Source organism: Heteronotia binoei, chromosome 8 (assembly GCF_032191835.1).
Source record: "Heteronotia binoei isolate CCM8104 ecotype False Entrance Well chromosome 8, APGP_CSIRO_Hbin_v1, whole genome shotgun sequence".
Lineage (NCBI taxonomy): Eukaryota > Metazoa > Chordata > Lepidosauria > Squamata > Gekkonidae > Heteronotia > Heteronotia binoei.
Genome location: NC_083230.1, coordinates 8,437,733 through 8,459,860, shown reverse-complemented (window position 1 = coordinate 8,459,860; position 22,128 = coordinate 8,437,733). Strand labels below are relative to the sequence as shown.

At 45.2% G+C, this 22,128-nt stretch overlaps 1 protein-coding gene across 3 annotated transcripts in view; it reads right to left on the bottom strand.

The window, feature by feature from the left end:
• The window catches only part of PIK3CG (phosphatidylinositol-4,5-bisphosphate 3-kinase catalytic subunit gamma), a 53,033-nt gene extending 31,212 nt beyond the window's left edge, over positions 1–21,821 (bottom strand). The window contains exons 1-4 of one of the 3 annotated variants that reach the window (XM_060244722.1): positions 21,757–21,821; positions 8,065–10,056; positions 2,138–2,203; positions 1,810–2,035 (exon numbers count right to left, since the gene is read on the bottom strand). In XM_060244722.1, coding sequence (XP_060100705.1) covers positions 1,810–2,035; positions 2,138–2,203; positions 8,065–10,044 — 2,272 coding nt within the window. In that variant the 5' untranslated portion in view covers positions 10,045–10,056; positions 21,757–21,821. Of the gene's footprint in view, positions 1–1,809; positions 2,036–2,137; positions 2,204–8,064; positions 10,057–12,341; positions 12,464–21,756 lie in introns of those variants that run through there. The other 2 variants (XM_060244721.1, XM_060244723.1) reach the window with 2 other exon arrangements.
• Positions 21,822–22,128: the final 307 nt, after the last annotated feature.

Below are 22,128 nucleotides of genomic sequence, written 5' to 3'. Positions count from 1 at the left end.
GAGAGTTTGCCATTGCCTTCTTCTGCATGTCAGCTCCAGTCTTCCTTGGTGGTCTCCCATCCTTGCTTATCCTCCAAGCTATGATGAAATCAGGCTACTCTGGGCTAGTAGGTCTGCTCCACGATTTAGATTGGAAGTGACCAAAGTAACTGCCCAGAGTTACTGCCCAAAGTAACCTCTTTTGGCCCAAACTACTTTTTAAACTCACCCTGTAGTACTCACCCTGTGGCTCACAGAAAGCCCCATTCCTAACTACCCTCAGTTGAAAAGGCCACATGACAACTGTATTCCCCATGAGTCACCCCATCCAACACTCAGTGTAACATAAGATACAGCTGTTAAATATATACCAGTATCCAGAACCTTTTAAAGTACCTTTTAGAGTACCTTAGAATGTGTAGAATTGTCTTCCCCCATCACAGCTGTATCTCAGCCAACCCTTGGGTGCCTGGAGTGAGGGGAGCAACTTGCCATTCAGATTTATGATACAAAACAATGTGCAAACCTTCACAGTCTCCATAACTCTTTATCAGGCTGGACGTTAAAAAAATAAGGAAAGGAAAGGTCCCCTGTGCAAACACCAGTCGTTTCCGACTCTGGGGTGACGCTGCTTCACAACGTTTTCACGGCAGACTTTTTACGGGGTGGTTTGCCATTGCCTTCCCCTGTCTTTTACACTTTCCCCCCAGCAAGCTGGGTACTCATTTTACCGACCTCAGAAGGATGGAAGGCTGAGTCAACCTTGGGCCGGCTACCTGAATCCAGCTTCCGCCGGAATTGAACTCAGGTCATGAGCAGAGAGTTCAGACCACAGTACTGCTGCTTTTACCACTCTGCGCCATGGGGCCGCTCTAAAAATAAATAAATAAATAAATGTTTCCCTATATTAGAAGTTCTCTTCAAGTTGACTCTAGCGTTGCAGGAGGAGGGATGGTTAGAACCTCTCTTGGTACTACATTTTCTGTTTGCAGAGATTTTTGTTTTGTAACAGTGACACGCCCCATTCTACTATCTCATTCAGCTGCATATGTTGATCTGGCCTCACATGCAGAACCCCTACATTTCCAGAGCCCTGGTATAATAATTATAACAAATGTTATGTTGCATTGTAAAAATAAGACTGTTCTATCTTGGACCAGTATTAAAAAAGGACATTACCCCATTTTCTACAGACCTCCATTTATTTCCATCCCTAGGTGTTTGCACCTTAGAGGCTTCCAGCTCACCCATCCTCCTGTCCCTCCAGTGGCAACTGTTTCAAAGTAGGGACCACCTGCCAACCACAAACACCACCAGGCAAAAGCCTTACCCACTACTCTGGAACACTTGTGGTATGTCAAACAGCCACTTGTGACACACGAGCCACTGAGTACTAATGTCCTAAAGATTTTTTTTAATGCGAATATATTAAAATCTTCAGTTTACTTCTGACGCCAAGTGGTGGCATCCGGACCTGACTTGGGAGATAGAAATTCAGGGTCCTAGACCACAGGTTCAGTGAAGGGGTTATCAAATGAGGGCTGTAGTTAATTGCTGGACACAATGGATTACTTCAAAATAAATGTGCATAACATCAGGTAACACCAGGTGTACTGATGCCAAAACGGTGGGGAGAGACATGACAAGTTTTCTGATGTTCATGGTATGCCTCACATTTGAAGAATACATTACCATCTAAATGGGAATGGGGCATAAATCTAAGATTACATACCTGCCCCACTGACGATATCAAAGGCTTACAGCTTATCTTGCTTTGTACACATAGTAAAAACACATCATTAAGATACTGAGTGTAAAATCTGTACGTACCTTGAGAAGTGACATCATACTTTTCAGCAGAAACCAACTTTATCTCCATCGTTACTTTATGCAGGAGCTCAATTACTTGAACCTGTTTCAGGAAGTCGTGTAGCATTACTTTTCCACAGCCTCGAAGATAAGCTTCCAGGATCACGGCAAATCTTTGCTGATAGTGCATGGATTGTGCAATCTCACTTCTTAAAAACCAAAACAAGAAGTGTCCAATTCTTTTGTTCTATAGGTGCAGAAGTGGGGGGGGGGGCAGATTAATACACAGGGTGTCTTCACAGCAGACTTCATTTTGCCAATATCTGTTTTTAAAAAGCCAAACACTTACTTTTAAACCTCGTTTAAGAAGAAATCGGGCTAACGCACTGTCGTGATAAGGCTCAAATTTCACAGCCTGAAGAAAAGATAAACAGAAAAGGCTTTATGTAAACTTCCCTATAATCTGAAGTTATATCATTAGAGCATTGTGCACTCTTATGATAGGAGGAGGTAGAGGACGATATTGGATTTATATCCCGTCGTCCACTCTAAATCTCAGAGCGGCTCATAATCTCCTTTATCTTCCTCCCCCACAACAGACAACCTGTGAGGTGGCTGGGGCTGAGAGAGTTCTCACAGAAACTGCCCTTTCAAGGACAACTCTGCGAGAGCTATGGCTGACCCAAGGCCATTCCAGCAGCTGCAAGTGGAGAAGTGGGAAATCAAATCTGGTTCTCCCAGATAAGAGTCCGCACACTTAACCACTACACCAAACTGGCTTCAAAAGGTGCTTAAGGAAACAGCATCTAAGAATCCTGGTTCAGGAAGGCATTTCTCAAGGCATCTTTCCTGTATACAGGAGTTTATTCCTCACAAGACCAATGGGGTTTTTTGCAGCACTTCACTGCATCTAACATCAAAGCCTACAAACACTAGTGTTACAGTGAACATCCTTAAGATGCCACCGACCTTCTTGTTCAAAGTCTCCATTTGAGGATCATCTGGAGTTCTCCCAAAAGGAGAGGGCACAGTTGTTTTGTGGTAGACAGATGCATTCTGGGAAAGGGTCACTTGACCCTTCAAGAGAAGTAGTATCTATTCTCAGATCTTGCTTTAACTTTTCTCTAAATACCTGTTGATGCAAGTATAATACAGACAGAATAGGAAATGCCTGTTCTTGTTTATTCCAACTCTGCTAAGTAAATACATATGACTAGTTTATCATGTAATTACTCAGTAATACTAATCTGTATTACTACAAATATGGTGTAAATTTTTTCTTGCTGAGCTTCCATGGGACTGTCATTTGCATTAGCGAGCAACAAATGAGGCACGTAAGTGGGGGAATTTGTATGATTTGTTAAGAGTTTTGAACAGATCGTCTTCCCTGCTTTATTCATGAGTTTTCAGATTTCACAATACCCAGCAGTTTATACATTTTGAAAGATTCAAATACTGCAGTTTTAATTGCATTTATTAGAATGTGCTTCATGGTTTCTTTCTTATTTCTTTTGCTTCATTTATACTCTGACTTTCTCCCCAACAGGGACCCAAAGCAGTGGATACCATTCTTCTCTCCTCCGTTTTATCGTCACCAACAACTCTTTAAAGTAGGTTAGGCTGAGAGTGTGTGATTGAAGCAACCTTCCATGGCAGGGTGGGGATTAGACCTTATGGCTCCCAGACCCTAGTCTGAAACTGTAATCATTATATCATGCTGGCTCTTGAGAAACCATAAACCAGATCTTCTCACAAATTACATTTGTTCAAGCATTGTGCAATGAGAGTGGGGGTGGGTTTTCTCTCTCCACTTTTTATTTCAAGAAGATGACACATACCTCAGAGACATCATTTTTTAAAAAAAAAAAAACTTAAAAGCAAAATCCACTTGAATAGAGTGTTATGTGTAAAGACTGCCTGTGGATAATTTAAATTACTCACAACAGGGGCTTTTAAAAAAGAAAACCCTTCCCATCCAATCATCTACTTTTGTAAACAACTTGGAAGGAGCAACAAAACACTGGAGCAAACTACCAAGCAATAGGTACCATTAATGTCTTTTCTTCATAGCAACTGAACATGGTAGAAAATAGAAACCCAGGGCAGAGTACGAGCAGCCACAAATATTAAAAACACCCATATCATTTGAACTGGAGCACTTCAGCATTCATTTAAGGAGCGAGCAAGCTTTCTCATGGGGGAAGCAAGTTGCCTGTATTCACCAGTATTTAGGGACACAACCATAAAAAGAACAAAGAACAAGAGCTTCCAGATCTACCTGATCCACATCTTGTCCAAAACTGTAGTAGGACAGAACAGTACAGGGTTCAACTGTACTCAGGCTGTGTTAGACTACGGTAAATTTTTGCTGGAACAAGCATAAGAGAACAAGAGGGGTTTTTTTAAAAAAAGGTCTAGCTACTGCTCTCAATTGGATTGTAACTGTGCCAGCTGCTCCAGTTTTTGGAGTTGGGGTATTCTGTAATTATCACACAATCCCAGACCCTGATCTAGGAATATTCAGGGCTCTGTGTATATAGTCAAAATGCACATCTTCCCTATTCTACCGTCACCAATGCTAGCCCAAGGAATTCCACAACATTGTTTGTTATATTATGGGGAAATTGGGCTGGGGTGCATGCAAAATTTTAAAAAGCTATCCCACAAGAGTCCCCTGGGTCCCCGACTTTTTTTTGAGCCTGCAGAGTTCAATGCTCCAAAACGTCTTCAGAAATACTCTTGCTAAAAATTCTGAAGCTCTGCTCCCTTGAAAAATGTATAATGGTATTATGAAGCTCGTTGAAGCTCTTATGTGAAACAGGGGATCAAGTACAACCCTGTCACGTTTTGTATGTGCCCTGGGGCACAAGATTATTCCATCAAGCATTTCTGAAGACATTTCTGGAGTGTTGGCCTCCTTTGAAGAACTCTCCTTTGCCATAACCTGGACTTTACCATTGGATTTATTGACGGTGATTCGTCTTTTGTGAGACTTTGGTGTGGGGGTGGCTAGTGTTCTTTTTTTGTGATTCGTTTCACTTTATATTGCTATATCGTTCTCCATTTATAGAGCACGAATAAATTTTGCTTTTATTTTGAGGCTGGTTTTTCGCGGAGGTTCTGACCTTTTTCCTGTCCAACTGGAGATTGGCAACCTTAGACAAATGCAAGATTTTGGGTCTCCTGGAATTCTTTATCAGATTATACAAAACAAAAGTGGAGGAAGAAAAAGGGAAGAAAAAATGTTTCAGGGCACGAGGAAAGACTCTAAAGGTGCAGCTTTCTTGCACTGGAGGCCAGGAAAGGCTGCAGAGTTAATCAGTGATGATAGTTACAAAATGCACCAAAGAGCAAAAGGAACAAAGAAGTCTTCTGACTTATACTTCTCTGTATTTTGTATTTTGGTTGGTCCCAATAAAAACCTTATATCACATCCGGTTTGGTGTAGTGGTTAAGTGTGCGGACTCTTATCTGGAAGAACCAGGTTTGATTCCCCACTCCTCCACTTGCACCTGCTGGAATGGCCTTGGGTCAGCCATAGCTCTGGCAGAGGTTGTCCTTGAAAGGGCAGCTGCTGTGAGAGCCCTCTCCAGCCCCACCCACCTCACAGGGTGTCTGTTGTGGGGGAGGAAGGTAAAGGAGATTGTGAGCTGCTCTGAGATTCAGAGTATAGGGCGGGATATAAATCCAATATCTTCATCTACCTCACAGGGTGTCTGTTGTGTGGGGGGGGGGGGAAGGGAAAGGAGATTGTGAGCCGCTCTGAGACTCTTCGGAGTGGAGGGCGGGATATAAATCCAATATCTTCATCTACCTCACAGGGTGTCTGTTGTGGGGGAGGAAGGGAAAGGAGATTGTGAGCCGCTCTGAGACTCTTCGGAGTGGAGGGCGGGATATAAATCCAATATCTTCATCTACCTCACAGGGTGTCTGTTGTGGGGGAGGAAGGGAAAGGAGATTGTGAGCCGCTCTGAGACTCTTCGGAGTGGAGGGCGGGATATAAATCCAATATCTTCATCTACCTCACAGGGTGTCTGTTGTGGGAGAGGAAGGTAAAGGAGATTGTGAGCCGCTCTGAGACTCTTCGGAGTGGAGGGTGGGATATAAATCCAATATCTTCTTCTACCTCACAGGGTGTCTGTTGTGGGGGAGGAAGGTAAAGGAGATTGTGAGCCGCTCTGAGACTCTTCAGAGTGGAGGGCGGGATATAAATCCAATATCTTCTTCTTCTTCTTCTTCTTCTTCTTCTTCTTCTTCTTCTTCTTCTTCTTCTTCTTCTTCTTCTTCTTCTTCTTCTTCTTCTTCTTCTTCTTCTTCTTCTTCTTCTTCCCCAGTTCTGATGCCCACTGCTCTTTCCTTTTTAGGAAAGGTGCTAGGCCAATCCTTAATCATCACCTCCTCCCCATTATCTATAGGCTAAAACAAAAAATGGCAGCACAGCTAAACATAAGCTTAGCCATTCAAGCTACAGTCATGTAACCATCAGCTTTTCCAAGCAGGAAAAACAATCTCACCAACATAATTCACAGGCAATCTTTGTTTCCCTCCTAATTGAAGCACACCAGAAAGCAGAATTTATATCTATGGCCTTGAAACAAACCTACACTACATCCAGATGTTATTAATCTGTTTCTTCTCTGATTTGCAAATGCTCCCTTCTCTGCTCCCCTTGCATGGGACATGACTGAAGGCATATTTTGTTTCAGAGGCATAAAACTGAACTCCAGTTTGCTGTGATATCTAAAGCAGGTGCCTGGGGTAAACGGGAATTTGTCTTCTCCAGGTGCAGACTGAGAAGTTTAAATGGCCTAGGAACCTGCCAAACTGAGCAGCCTCTGTAGCGCTGTGAGCCAGCACAGCAGGGAACATCGCAGCTCAGACCCCATAAACAGTGCTGTTGATGGGTATCAGCTCACCCAGAGCTCCTGGTGGCACTACTGAACAGATAACTAGTGAGCTATTGTTGTTGCAGAAGAGTCTGACCCAAGTAATTCCTGTAGCCCTAGAGGATCTGTTGGGGCTTTTCATCCAGGGGCCTACCAGGAACTTGTCCAGAAAGTTAAACGGCGAGTCTGCCCCCGTTTTTTTTCATACATACCAGGATTTTAAACTGTACATCCTGTTAGCTCAACGGGCACATGAAGCTGCCTTATACTGAACCAGAGTATTGGTCCGCCAAGTTTTCTATCATCTACTTAGACTGACAGGTGACAGCAGCTCTCCAAGGTCTTTCACATTACCTGCAGCTTGGTCCTTTTCAATGGAGATATCAGGGACTGAACCTGAGGCCTTCTGCACACAAAACTGAGGCTCTTCCATTGAGGGAGAGGAGATCCTGATTCTCCTATATCTTTCTTCTACATTCTAGTGACTGGCTGTCTGATCAAGGGTAGAGATCTAGTGGTAAATAAGACAACCTTGGACACAAGGCTGGTTCACGCATGCATGCTGATCAGTCGGTGACTGCACAAAAAGTGGCAACTTGCTCTTACAAAAGAGTCATCAAAGATTTCAGAACATTCATTATAACTTGATGGAAACTCCAAAGCAATAACTTGTCCGGGGCATCATTTCAATACATTTGGCTGCCAGTCAACCAGAGTTGCTATAAAGACAGTTTAAAAAACACACATGTGGTGTTTATTGCCAATATGCTAACCATGGCTGTTCAAACACAAGTTTACCCCAAACTCCAGAACTGGGATACTTACCTGGTCTGGAGTCCTGAGAGGGAAGGAAAGGCACCAAGGAACAGGCTGCCTGCTTAAAGCAGACAAGAGAATCTACAGGAGTCAGGCAGTAGATAAAACACCGGGACCACGGGAACAGGCAAGGCCAAGCCAGACTCAGGTGTGGGGACCACTAGGTGAATAAGGAGGGGTGGATGATTACCTCTTCAAGGATAGAGGAAGAGGGAGGAAGACAAGAGAGGGAAATAAAAGGCAGGCTTAACAGATAGGCCAGGGAGGAAGGGAGAAGCACAATGCCAGAGAGGGAGGCAGAAGAAAAGGAGGGACTTCTTGTGCTCATCTGCAGTCCTACCTTCCCCAGTTCTGAGGCCTAAGAAGCTCCATCACAGAAGGCATGGCAGCAGAAAGGGGTGAGAGAGTGACTTTGTAGAAGGGGTGCTCACAATGGCATTATTTTATGTTAATTTTACTACGGTTGTTGCATTCTGTCCTGAAAGAGCAAATGAGAAGATATCCGCGTCTTCACAACAATCCTGAAAATCGTACAAATACATTTAGAGGTTACTATAAGGATATTCTTCCTTACCTGAACTAGCTGCAGGAGATAGTGAAGAACGTCATCATCCTCTAAGCTCTCCAGTTTTTGCACTGCCATGGCTCTTACATTTTCATCGGAGAAGTTGCAATCTAGAAGTTGCATCGTCAGTCCAACATCCAAAGCGCTACAATTCCAAGCATCTCTTTTAGCTAACAATTGGTAAGTTTTGGCAACAATTTCTTGTTGTCCCCATTTCACTGAGCTAAGCAGCTTTGGATATGCCTTTGGATGCTTTATGCTTTCATATCTGAAATGCCACAACAATTCTTTATCTTCAGGGGTAAGTGGATGAAGGGGATCAGTAGCTATGATCTCTTCAAGCTGTTTCCGCAGCTGGTTGGGCATTTCAGTTCTAGCCCGGTCTCCCTGGGAATCAATCACTATCCTGTGTTTTGGTAAAGCTATTGGGTGGCAATATTTGTCCAGAACAATTGAAATAGCCATTGAGTTTTCTTTATCTGGATTGGTAGCTGACGTAAGTTTATCTGCATTGATGCTTCCTTGATCTTCCCCTTTGCCCGGGATCTTCCACATGTGAAGCACATAGTTGCCAGTCCGTAGCAGGGAGCGGTGATCAATCAGCAAAATATTTACATAATAGAGAAGCTGGGTTTTGCTTTTGGTATCGGAACTGGAGGGATCATGTGATTGGGGGTTAGTCTTAGTGGATGACGGAGGTGCTTTGCCACAATATATCTGCAGGTTCAGCAATGCACCTTTGGGTAAGTCTTTAATCTTGATGTCGAACTCAAGCCAAATGTTCCACAAGACTTCTTCAGTGAATGGTTTAGCTGTTGTCCTTCTCTGAGACAAAAGCTGCTGTCCGTGTTGAATATTAGCCTCAATAAATACAGTTAAGTCTGTGTTTCTTGGTAGCACAGGGATATCAATGCCAATTATCTTGACCCTAAATTTCCTGTTGCAATCCCACAGTGAGATAGTGAACACTTTATCATGATCTTTACCATCTATCGTTAGCTGTTCATGATATCCTGAGACTCCAGTGAAGTCATCAACTAAGGGCCACTCCTCTTTCTGAACTTCATCCTGATTTGGGTCAGGTGGACTGTCCAGTACTAGATCGATCTCCTCCCCATTCTTAAGACACTGTCTTATCCAGTGGAAGTTTTTGATAGGTGTCTCCCCTACGATATACTCATCTCTGCCACTTACCCTGAAAACAAAGTCTAGCTCACTGTATTCTTCAGGAATATTCATCAAGGATTTCTTCTTTGCCATTTTTGTGAAAAAGTTCTGAAGGATTAAGTCTGGAGTATCATCAATGGACACTTTAATCTTCTGGCTAGTTGTTCCTCTGTGTATATTTATAAAAATGTTGTTATTGCTAATTCTACTAAGCAAATATTCTGGAAGAGGTTTGGATGTAGTCCAAGGGTGCATGGAATATAATTTTGGATCTCTGCAGGACACTTCAATTGTCCGTGGAGTGACTAACCTGCGGCGAGCAAATTCCAGCTCGTTGTCATGAACGTTATGTATATCACTGACATCATAGCCAATCAAATAATTTAGTTGCTTTTGAAACTCCTGAACTTCCTCTGAAGGCTTTTGTTTTTGGATCACATGGATTCTGCCTACCTTCTTTTGTAGCACCTTCCAGTACGATATACAGTCTAGGGTCTGTATTATCTGATGTTTGTCATAAATTTCATACCACTGTCCCTTCTTTTGGTACAGAAGAACAAATTGATCTGGAGTGAATTTATGATAGAAGTCAGAGTTCAGATTCCTCTCTATTGCTCGTATCCAAATCTGTGCTTTCATCTGCTCTACTGTACAATTGCTGGCTACATCTATCAGCGTGTTGCCTGTAGGCAGAATGAACTCAATAGATATTAACTCTGTTGAAGACAGACCGCTTGCTGTACTGTAGGGCTTCATTCTCCGCCGCCGTCGTTTATTGTCCTCTCTCATAACAACAGGCTGTTCACTGTTCTCCAGCTCCATGCCACAGGAAACCTAGAAAAATACATGAAGGAAAGAAAAAGTGGTCATTTTCCTAATCTACTTGCCTTCACATTTCTGCTGAATCTTCATTCAATGCAGTTATCAAAATCATTTTTGCATATATGCTAGCAAGCCAAAAATTTGAACATCTGCCCCTTTGATTCCTTCCAATAAAATAAATAGAACTGACAAGCTTAACTTCGGGAAATACTGGGCATAATTTTTTTTGTCTGGAGTAGCAGGTGCCTCTATTGCCAAAAATCAGAGCGCTCTGGAACACTTTACACACAGACATCATCAGCATGCTGCAAATCTAGAAACATCAGATCTGTAAAAACTCACTAAAATGACTCCTCCTTTCTACATTTCAAACCCCACCCAATGTCAAGCTGTTCAAGTCAACTGGCACAGCACAAGAAAAGAATGGAGCCAGCCGTTTAAAAACAAGTTCTCCTCCTCAGCTCTGATTTTTCCCTTGTTCTAGATTTGGATAATCCTTACACGTTAGGGTTTTTTTAAAGGTTATCAAATGTCATTTGCTCAGAGAAGGTTTATCATGCTAGTAAGCCAGCTGAAAAATAACCAGTCTTTAAAACATCTCAGGGTGTGCTCTGATACTGGATCCTACCAGGGGTCATTTTGTAAAAAAATAGGTGGTGGAGCTCATTAGCATAACTCACTAGGATGCGCTGCCCCCCCCCAGTCAAAAGCAACCTGATGCAAGAAAGGAGAGCCTTGGGTGAGTGAGGCCTGCTTGGGCTGGCTAGAGATTCAGCCAGCAAAGCGGGCCTTGCTTGCCTGGGGGGTCTCCTGGGCCGCCCCCCCACCAGTCAAAAGGCCAGCAAGCTACTCACTGCCCAAAATCACATAAGAAGTGGAGAAAGGCTGGTGAAGGCTTCTCCAGAGATTAATGAGGGCTGCTGAGGGCATGGCAAAGCTCCTGGTGGCTGGCTGGCTGCCTGCTCTCCTAATCCAGGGATTGTTATGTAGCTGCACCTACTCTTCAATGGACAAGATAGGTGGGGAGGAAGAGGGGGAACCATCAGAAAGGTTCAGGAGCTGTGCTCCTGTGAGCTCCTGCTGAATCTGAGGCCTGGATCCTACACTACTGATGTTCATGCCTGGGCATATGAATTATTATTGTAGTCTTGCATAAAAGGTATTAATCAGATAGCTAGGGAAAGGAACATGCACATTCTATGCGACCTCATAATTTCAAATACCCTGCCTTCTTTAGTAAGAGATAATCAAATATTAAGCTATCATCATTGCCTGAAGTTCCATTGAAATCCTTAAGGTGTACCTTGAATGGTTATCAGCTTCATATTATTATCTGCATCAGACAAAGGGAGCTTTGACTCTCGAAAGATCATATGCCAAAAAACATGGTAGTCTCTAATGTGCTACTGGAATCAAATCTAGCTGTTCTACTTCAGATCTACATAGCTATTTTCATAGTATTCAGGCATCTGATGAAGTGAGCTCTGACACAAAAATACGTGCGGTGGAATAAATGCTGGTAATCTCCTGCTTTATTTTGGAGCTACAGAACTAACATGTCTGGAATCCACATTACTATTATTGTAGCAGGAACTCCTTTGTATATTAGGCCACACCTCTCTTGTGTAGCCAATCCTCCAAGAGTTTACAGGGCTCTTATTACAGGGCCTACCGTAAGCTCTTGGAGGACTGGCTACATCAGGGGGTGTGGCCTAATATGCAAAGGAATTCCTGCTATTAAAAAGCATGCCCAAAATAGCATCACTCCCAAGAGCAATGGAAGATGAAGCAACTCCTCAGCTAACATTCAGAGAATCTCTCTCTCTCTCTCATGCTGTTAAAAACGACCTTGCTGGTTTGGCTTAAGCCCATCTATTCCAATATTTGCAGGGTAGATGCTTCTAGAAGCTCACAAACTGGGAATGAACTGACTTCCCATGTGTTCCAAGCAAACCCTATTGAAGCTAAATAAGTAAACAATCTCTCTGAGGTCAAGAAAACACAAAAATAATTTTTCCCCCTCTGCCGCATCAGAGGAAATCAGACACACATAGCTTTAGTTTTTTCTTAACTGGTATGCCCCATATTCCTTCACAACAAGATTTTTTAAAACAAACTTTGATACCAAAAAAACAAAACGAAAGAGCCCTGTTCCCCATCCTCTGTCCCTCAACCTCAAGACAAACAAATGCAACAAAACGCCACTATAAAAGAACATGCTACTCAACAAGTTTCCTGATTGTAGTAATAGAAAACATAATTTTAAGAAACAAATGGACTGTCTAAGAAAATATTACCTGATTGAAAAGTAGAAACTGAGCTGCTGAAGAGGACTCATTTGTTTAGTTTTTCAGCCAAGCAATTTGAAAAAAAAAAACCAGTTCACAATAGGAAAAGATGTTCAAGGAAGCGGTTCTGCTTTTTTTATTTGCCTTCATAAGCAGTTGCAAAGGAAGGCCTCCTGTAACCAGGAAGGAAGCTTTAACCCACTCGTTATAAACACTGTTGTGTTTTATAGGCAACTTTCTTCCTGTTAGAATAGGCAAAGAAATGCTTACTGTAACTGCTACCCGCCCCCCCACAAAAGAGGAAACGTGTTGGTAGGGACATAGCTCAAATTTGCCTCAAATAACAACAACAACAACAACAACAGAAACGAGCAAATTAAACATTTCTGAAAATAACAGATGATCAATGCAATCCTATACAGAGTTACTCCATTATAAGCCTGATTAATTCAATGAGCTTCAGAGTAACTGTGCACAGGATTGCAATGCAAATCTCATGTTTGGCGATAATGGTTACTGCTTAGCAGGAGTCATTTTGTAGAAAACAGGTGGTGGAGCTCAAGACATGTGCCTGTCTTCTGGACCAATTCTGGATTGCTTCGACATGCTCAGCCTGGAGGAAGTTGACAGAATCCTCTCCACTGTACGCCCAACAACTTGTGGTCTGGACCCGTGCCCCTCCTGGCTAATTAAATCTTGTCAGAGAGAGCTTAGATGTCCTATACGGGACATCATAAATAGATCCCTCTCGGAAGGGCTTTTTCCAACACCTCTTAAAGAGGTCGTGGTCTGCTCTCTCCTGAAAATAGCTACATCAGATCCAGCCGAATTGGCACATTATCACCCGGTCTGGAATTTACCCTTTTGGGGTAAAATTATTGAGAGGGCAGTAGCGTTACAGTTACAGAGTTTTCTGGATGACGCTTCTGTTTTAGATCCCCACCAGTCCGGCTTTCGCCCAGGCCATGGGACGGAGCCAGTCCTGGTCGCCCTAGTGGATGACCTCCAGCGACATCTGGATCCAGGCGGCTCGGTGGTACTGATGTTGTTAGACCTATCAGCTGTGTTCGATACGGTCGACCATCGGTTGCTGACCCGCCGCCTTGCCGACGCGGGGATTCAGGGGTTGGCCTTGCAATGGCTTTCCTCTTTCTTGATGGTCAGGGACAAAGGGTGACGATTGGGGGTGAACTGTCCCAGAGGCACCCGCTTAATTGTGGGGTGCCACAGGGGGCAGTTCTCTCCCCGATGTTATTCAACATCTACATGCGCCCCCTTGCCCAGATTGTCCGGAGATATGGGTTGGGCTGTCACCGATATGCTGATGACACCCAACTCTATCTACTGCTGGATGGCCGGCCTGACTGTGTCCCAAAAAACCTAGACCTGGCATTGCAAGCTGTGGCAGGTTGGCTCAGGTTGAGTAGGTTGAAGTTGAACCCAGCGAAGACAGAGGTCCTTTGCCTGAGTAGTGGCAGGCTGGGTAGGGAAATCCCCTACCAGCATTTGACGGTGCGCCATTCCAAATGGCGCGCAAGGTCAAGAGCTTGGGGGTGCTGCTGGAGCCTGCCTTGACAATGGAGGCCCAGATAGCAGCCACTGCTAAATCCGCTTTTTTTCATCTTCAGCGGGTGAAGCAGTTGGTCCCTTTCCTGGAGCGCGGCGAACTAGCAACAGTGATCCATGCAACAGTCACTTCGAGACTAGACTACTGTAATGCCCTTTACATGGGGCTGCCCCTGTGCCGAACCCGAAAACTGCAGCTAGTGCAGAATGCAGCAGCCAGGCTGTTATTGGGGCTCCCTAGATGGGAGCACATACAGCCAGGGCTGCAAGAACTGCACTGGTTGCCAATAGTGTACCGGATTCGGTACAAGGTGCTGGTCATTATCTTCAAAGCCTTATATGGCCAAGGACCTGCCTACCTTAGGGACTGTCTCTCCCCATATATTCCCCAGAGGGCAGTGCGATCTGGTTCTCAAAATTTATTGAAGAAGAAGAAGAAGATATTGGATTTATATCCCGCCCTCCACTCCGAAGAGTCTCAGAGCGGCTCACAATCTCCTTTACCTTCCTCCCCCACAACAAACACCCTGTGAGGTGGGTGGGGCTGGAGAGGGCTCTCACAGCAGCTGCCCTTTCAAGGACAACCTCTGCCAGGGCTATGGCTGACCCAAGGCCATTCCAGCAGGTGCAAGTGGAGGAGTGGGGAATCAAACCCGGTTCTCCCAGATAAGAGTCCGCACACTTAACCACTACACCAAACTGGCTCTCCCTGGGCCCTATTGACAATCCCTGGGCCGAAGGAGGCCAAACTGAAAGTTACTAGAGAAAGGGCCTTCTCGATCTCAGCCCCACACTGGTGGAACCAATTGCCAGAAGAGGTGTGGGCCTTGCGGAACCTTGCTCAGTTCTGCAGGGCTTGCAAGACTGCTCTTTTTCAGCTGGCCTTTACTTAATGATCCTACAGCATACTGGTGAATGAATTCCGTCGCCACGGAAAAACTGCACGATGCATAGCACCAAGTTTTTAATATTAATTTAATCTTAGAATGTTTTTAACTAGAATGATGATTAATTTTATAAATGGTTGAGTTATAGGATGTATGTTCTAACTGTTGAAATGCCTATGTTGTGAGCCGCCGTGAGCCTGCTTCGGCGGGGAGGGCGAGATACAAATTAAAAATTATTATTATTATTATTATTATTATTAGCATAACATTAGCATATGCCGCCCCCCTACCAGCCAAAAGCAACCAGATGCAAGAAAGGAGAGCCCCAGGTAAGCGAGGCTTGCTTGGACTGGCTAGAGATCCAGCCAGCCCAAGCAGGCCTCGCTAACCTGAAGCTCTCCTTGGCCGCCCTGTCCCCACAGTCAAAGGCCAGCAAGCCAAAAATCACATAAGGAGTGGAGAAAGGGTGGGCTTCTCCAGGGTTAATGAAGGTTGCTGGGGGTGTGGCAAAGCCCCTGGTGGCTGGCTGGCTGGCTGCCCGCTCTCCTAATCCAGGGATTGTTATCCAGTTGCACCTACTCTTTAATGGACAAGGTAGGTGAGGAGGAAGAGGGGAAACCCTCAGAAAGGTTCAGGAGCTGTGTTCCAGTGAGCTCCTGCTGAATCTGAGGCCAGCTGCTTAGCTGAATGGTTCTCAGACTTTGGGACAGGCTCTGTATTGAGGGCACAAAACACTGGTGGGAGGGGCACTAAAGTTCCAAAGAGGGATAGGATTCTGAGGTAATGGGAACATTCCTCCCACTAGCATCAAAGGCATCGTTAATTAACTACTGTCTTGCAGAAGGTCCCCATTGATTTGTTTAAGATTTACAGGGGTAAGTATTTCTTTACTTTCCCATCATCTCAGTTTGACTTTGGAAGCGATCCCACATTGCCTGAATAGTATTTTAATTTGGGTGGCTTTAGGCAACGCCAGAGATGTCCTGTTTCTTTTTTTGAAGGCCCATGTTGGTCAAGTGTCCCACCCAGTGATCTTTCTATACAGCAGCAGGCTGAATGCATACCAGAACTGCTCCTGCTCCCCTGCACAACAAATTATTGGTACTAGGTTGAGTGGACACAGAGATGTAATAAGTTGAAAAGAAAAGGCCAAGTTCAAAAAGTTTAAAAGGAAGCCTAAACTATCAACTTGAAAGTTTTCGCCTGCCGGCACGCGATCTCCAACTTTTTTTTTAACATTGGACCAAGATCGCTATTGCGCTACAGCGACATCTCACAACAGCACCACCATAGGGATGCCTGGGCTCCATTGAGATGCCAGAGATCGTCACCGCTGAAACTTGGTAACAGGTGCCCCATTGAATACACAGTTCATGCGGGAGATCAGGGCACCAGGCATTGGTCTGTCACCTGTTGCTATAGCTTCCATGCCCACACTTCCCAGGAGTCAGGGGAATGAGATTGGTTTGTAGGTGACTCTGAGGCACATTTTTTTTTGGGGGGGGGGGGGTATTGCCACCTGGAGAGGGGTTGCCCATAGGGCAACAGGTTTCAGCGGGAGAACAGACCAACAGTGATTGGTGAGACAGATGGTTTGTGTGGAAGGCTATTGTTCTATTAGTTCTATTGTTGTAATAGTCATGGTTTCCATCACAACAGTATTGAGACTTTTTGGATTTCATCATCTCCCCATACTGCTAGGAATCTCCTGCTCACTCCAAACTACACCTCTTGACCCACTCATCCTCCTCACAATTCCTGACAAACCACTCACCAACCTATTAAACCAGACAATCCACTCACCAACTACAACCCACAGAAATCTGTGGCTTCCCCCCTGACATTTATACCTGATGCAGCTTGGCACAAGTCACTTTCCAGCCAATAGCCTGTGGGCATGGATGGGTGCACAAGGCTAGGTTAACAACATCTGTCTCACCAATCACTGTTGGTCTGTTCTCCCGCTGAAACCTGCTGCCCTATGGGCAACCCCTCTCCAGGTGGCAACAGCCCCCCCCAAAAAAAATGTGCCTCAGAGAAACCTACAAACCAATCAAATTCCCCTGACTCCCGTGTTGGCATGCAAGTGATAGCAACAGGTGACAGACCAACACCTGGTGCCCTGATCTTCCGCTTGAACTGTGTATCCAATGGGCCACCTGTTACCAAGTTTCAGCGGTGGCGATATCTGGCATCTCAATGGAGCCTAGGCATCCCTATGGTGGTGCTGTTGTGAGACGTCGCTATAGCACTATAGCGATCTTAGCCTGACGTTCCCCCCCCCCCCCAAAAAAAGATGGAGATTGCGCACCGGCAGGCAAAAAAGGGTGCGAAAACTGCTCCCAGATTAGATACTGGACATTTCACACAGCGCTCCATACCGATTTCAACCCGGAAAGAGGGGTTGAAAACTGGAAGAAGCTGCTCTTTGTTAGTAACGACTCAGGCATGCCTCACTACTGGGACAGCCGCAGGACTGTGTGTAAAGGTGAGAGTATTCCGGTAGCAGCCAGTTACTGAGTCGGGTCTGTCTGAAATGCCAGCAGAAACCCGTTACTGTTCAGTAACTGACCGGCTTCCATACCGGAATACATAGGCTGTGTGAAAAAGCTCTCAGTCTCAATCTCAAAACAGTAAATACAAAATTGCCATTCACATGAATGCTAGTTGTGGGCTACTGGCGTGGAGAAAGATTTGAGATGGTTGGTTCAAGCATAAATGGGAATTTACATGCCAGGAGGTTTGGAGGGAAAATAGCTGTGATCAAGCTCCCGGCAAAACGTGGCATCAAGGAAGCTAGTAGCCCATCTGTGCAAATTGTGGGAGGGACCACATTCAGCTTTCAGTTTATGAAGAGGGGCGTTTGCAACACATGGAACCTGTTATGGAAATCTTTTGAGGCTTTTGAAATGAATGTTTAGGCTGGAACAGAACTCTTGTATATATTCTCTCTCCTTGTTTCATGTGAATGGCAATTTTCTATTTACCGTTTTGAGATTGAGACTGTGAATTTATACTACAGTTGTGTCAATTGCCTGTAACTCGAATATTCTTCTGAACCTTGTAGGCGCCTCACGCACTCCTGACCACACAGAAGAACTAGTTTCACACATGTTCGTAGCAGCTAAATTCGCAATTGCCCTGGTTTGGAAGCAACAAACTCCTCCTTCGAGACAGGCATGGTGGCTGAAATTGTGGGATTATTTTGTCTTAGATAAGCTCACCTATGATTTGGATCCTTGTTGCTCCTCCCAAACCGCTTCCCTAGACTTTATGTGCAAATGGCGCCGCTTTATTGATAAAGTCTCGAAGGATAGCAGGAACCCTAATGACTCATACCATGCTATTTTGATGTCATGTCAACTAATGTTGTAATTAGCCTTTAATAGCTAACGTTGTATGTTTCCATTTCCCTATTTTATATTGGTACATGCTACGCATCTGTTGATGTCTCATCACTATTGTACCTTGAACTTTATATTAATAAAGCTTTTCAAAAATTTAAAAAAAAACCTCGAATATTTGAAAAGGAAAGCAACTGTGTTGTAGTATAAACAAAATAAGAAGTGCTGAACATTTTCAGAGTTGTTTGATTATATTATTGAGCACCGTAGTTTCGTTTCTTGCCTTTCCCTTTGTCGAGACGGAACCAGTAGCAGAATCCTCTGAACTGAAGTGGCTTCGTGGGTCTCATGAGACAAGAGCATGTTCTGAGGCATGTATGATGTGGAAAATTATACAAGTAAGCAATGGTATGTTTAAAGCCAAAAAAATCCCCGAAGGACAGATCCCATCCTGCTATATTGATGTCGTAAATGCTCAGCATCTCTTGACACTGTCACAGCTGCAGTGGGATGCTGTGCCCAAGAGGTAGGACAAAACAACCTGGCTTCCAGCCAGGCAACCTCGATAATAATCTCTCAGTTTATGAGTACCAAAAGAGTGACTGGATGTTATATAATAGGGGCATTGCTAGCCTCACCACATTTCCACCACTACCATGGCATTAAGGCATGATTATAGCAGAGGCAGGGAGTGTGACTGTAACAGGAACAAATAAAAGAACACAGCGGCTATTTTGTCTAACAATGACTCACAGTTACTTCATTATCTCAGAACAGATATCCATACTGCAACTCTGGTAACATGAAGATTTACGGTATATACGTATGAGTAATCTCCTGCCTGTTAGTTAATTGACAGGCAGCCAGCAATGAAAAACAAAGCAAGAGGCTAATTCAAAAACTGGAGGAACATATATAAAAATAAGCACTGGAGTGCGTATACAAAAATAAGCACTACACTGGAGGAAAAGAAATATTTCAGGTTGATGCCATCTCTGGATAACTGTTTAAACATCTTTTTAAATATCTTTAATATCATTATTCTAAACTCACTTTGGTCCTAGTTCCTGGAAACGGCATCACATAAGCGAAACCTCTGCCAGGAGGGTTACAAATATGTCCATCATCAGACTTTCCCACTGCATGCATGATCAGGACGTGGACATTACGTATCTTCTTACAACCCTCTGCCTGCTTGGAGCTCTGTTATCTTCAGAGTATTTATAATAAACTGTCTTATTCAACACTGAACATGATGTCTGTGTCACAGGTAATCACTGCTACACATAACCATGAAATTTAGGTTTCAGTATACACTTGAGTTGAGTTTACATCAATGAGAACTGTAATATCAAAGCATTTGGTGATGCAGTATCTTTGGATTCATTGATTTTTTTTCCCCCCTCACAGAATCAAGCATGGAATATGTTCCCCCAACTCACTACTACAAAATGAAGGCCTCCATTTCACTCTCTGTCAGTTTGTCACACTTAAGAATGGATAAAGCATCTCATATATGTTTTTCTTCAGGTGATAAACAGCATAACATCCATCTTTAGTGATTTTTAATGAATTTCCTGCATTGTGCAGGAGGCTGGAGGTCCCTTCCAACTCTATGGTTCTATGATCCAGAAGTAACATGCTCATATGAATAAGGCACTTCGTTTTGCACTCAGGAATATAGTTGTCAACAAGCCTGAACAATTGCGTCCTGTCTCTTGTAACTGAGGTGTCATAATTTTCATGTATGAAAATGGGCAGCTGAATGAAGCTTTTCTTGCAGAGGAAGAAAATAACATGCCATGAAGCCTCTAATAAAGGAACAGGACCAGTATTTCCTCCAGGCAATGAGCAACCCAAGCATACTCACATGCAAAAGAACTTCTGAACCCCTCACTCTCCACGACAGCTACGCCTACAAGGAGGCACTCAAGCAAACCCACACAGCTAGCAAGAGACAAAGCCACTTTCCCTGTATTTTCTGTCATGTTTTCTGGCAACAGTGAAATCAGTCTTGCAGATCCTTCAAGCCCTTGCTCACATAAAAATATGGTGCCAGGTAAAACCTAATTTCCAATGACACTATATTTCATTTAACCCAAAGAAAGTGGTGTATATGCTTGTCCTATTAAAAATCAAGCAAACAAGCGCCTATCCCAAAGAATTAAGTTCAGTTCATACCTGATAGTTTAACACATCCTGGACTGCATCCAGGAGTTAGGCTAGAACCAAGCTATCCAAAAGCTAGCTCTTCAAACAAGGGAACAACTTTCGTTTTCCAGACCACCAAAGTCTCATCCCTTAAAACTGGTCAAGCTATATAAAGAGGTGCATTTTCCTTTGAACATGTGTGGAGCCATTTCCCTTACCGGAAAATAACCAGAACCAGCCCAGCCAGGCCAAATTATGCAATTTAAACTGACAGTGATCATGGGGGTGGACCATTCCCGAGATGGACTAGACCCCCTTGACATTAACGTGGTGCAGTTCATGGCTTTCCGACCCTGCGCTGTTTACAACTTTCCCCCCTTTCAGAGGGAGGATTTTGTTTTTCATAGCTGCAAACAGCAGGGGCCGAGACTCATGAAACGCACCCCTCGCACCTGCTGGCCTCTCTAGACCACTGACACTTTGCTGGAAGCCAGCCATGTTCATCTCGACGAGGGCCAGGTGCCTCCTGTTGACGCATTTCTTGCTTGCCACAGAGAAAGGAGGGGTTCCTTGGTGGACACCTATCCCACAGATTCGTTTCCTGGACACTACAGTCTCCTTGGACACTACAGTGTGTGCCCAATTGTCTGCTAGGCTCCCCGGGTCTCAAAGCGGCCTTCCTCTTCAATAAGGGGGTCTGAAAGACTCGGGAAGGCTGAGCAGGGGTGGCGCGGCACGTGCGCTCAGAGCTTGCCCTCCCTTGCCCTGAAGCCAGCGGGGAAGGGGCTGAGTGGAGGCAGCGCGGCGGGGGTGTGCCGCTGCAAGAGGGCAGGTTCCGACCGCACCAGCCACCCGCGCTCAACCTTCCCGGGTCTTAGGGTTGCCAAGTCCAATTCATGAAATATCTGGGGACTTTGGGGGTGGAGCCAGCAGACATTGGGGGCGGAGCCAGGAGCAAGGGTGTGACAAGCATCATTGAATTCCAAAGGGAGTCCTGGCTGTCACATTTCAAGGGACGGCACACCTTTCCAATACCTTCCTTCCATAGGAAATAATGGAGGATAGGGGCACCTTCTTTGGGGGCCCAAAGAATTGGACCCCCTGGTCCAATCTTTTTGAAACTTAGGGAGTATACTGGGGAGAGCCATTGGATGCTACACTGGAAATCTGGTGCCTCTCCCTCAAAAAATGGCCCCCAGAGGCCCAGATACCCGCGGATCAATTCATTCTTTTCCATGGGAATAAACCTCCATAGGGAATCATGAGTTCCCAGCAGACATTTCCCCCCTCCTCCCCCACTTTCTGACCACCCTGAAGCGGGGGAGGGCCTCCAAGCCGGGGGATCCCCTGCCGCCACCTGGGGATTGGCAAGCCTACCGGGTCTCTGCAGAGCCCCCGGAAGCCTGGCGCTTGGAGCCGCGTGGGGCGCCAAAAGCCGCGGCACTGCGGGCGAAGGGCTGGCTGCGCCCCACTCACCCCTCTCGCCCGGCGGTCTGCGGGGTCGTTGCCCTCGGCCACTTCCTCGCCGGCTGACGCCGCCCTCCTGCGCCGCGCCCGCGCCCGCACACCACCTGCCGGGGCCACTCAGGCGCCGCGCACTTCCCGGCCGGGGAGGGGCCTCCTGCCAGGAAGTCACCAGTGGCCGGCGCCGCTTCTCAGGTGCGTTTGGCTCTCGCGTGCCAGTCGAGGAGCGCGCAGGGCGGCCTCCCCTCCCCTCCTCCGCTGCGCTCCCTGCTTGCTACAACAACCTCGTGAGGCAGGCCATGCCCAGAGCGGAAGCTGCTCACTTCTTAGCCTCTAAGCGCTGCAGGCCACTCATCTGCCTGAAACCGGGAGGCTGCAGTCCTC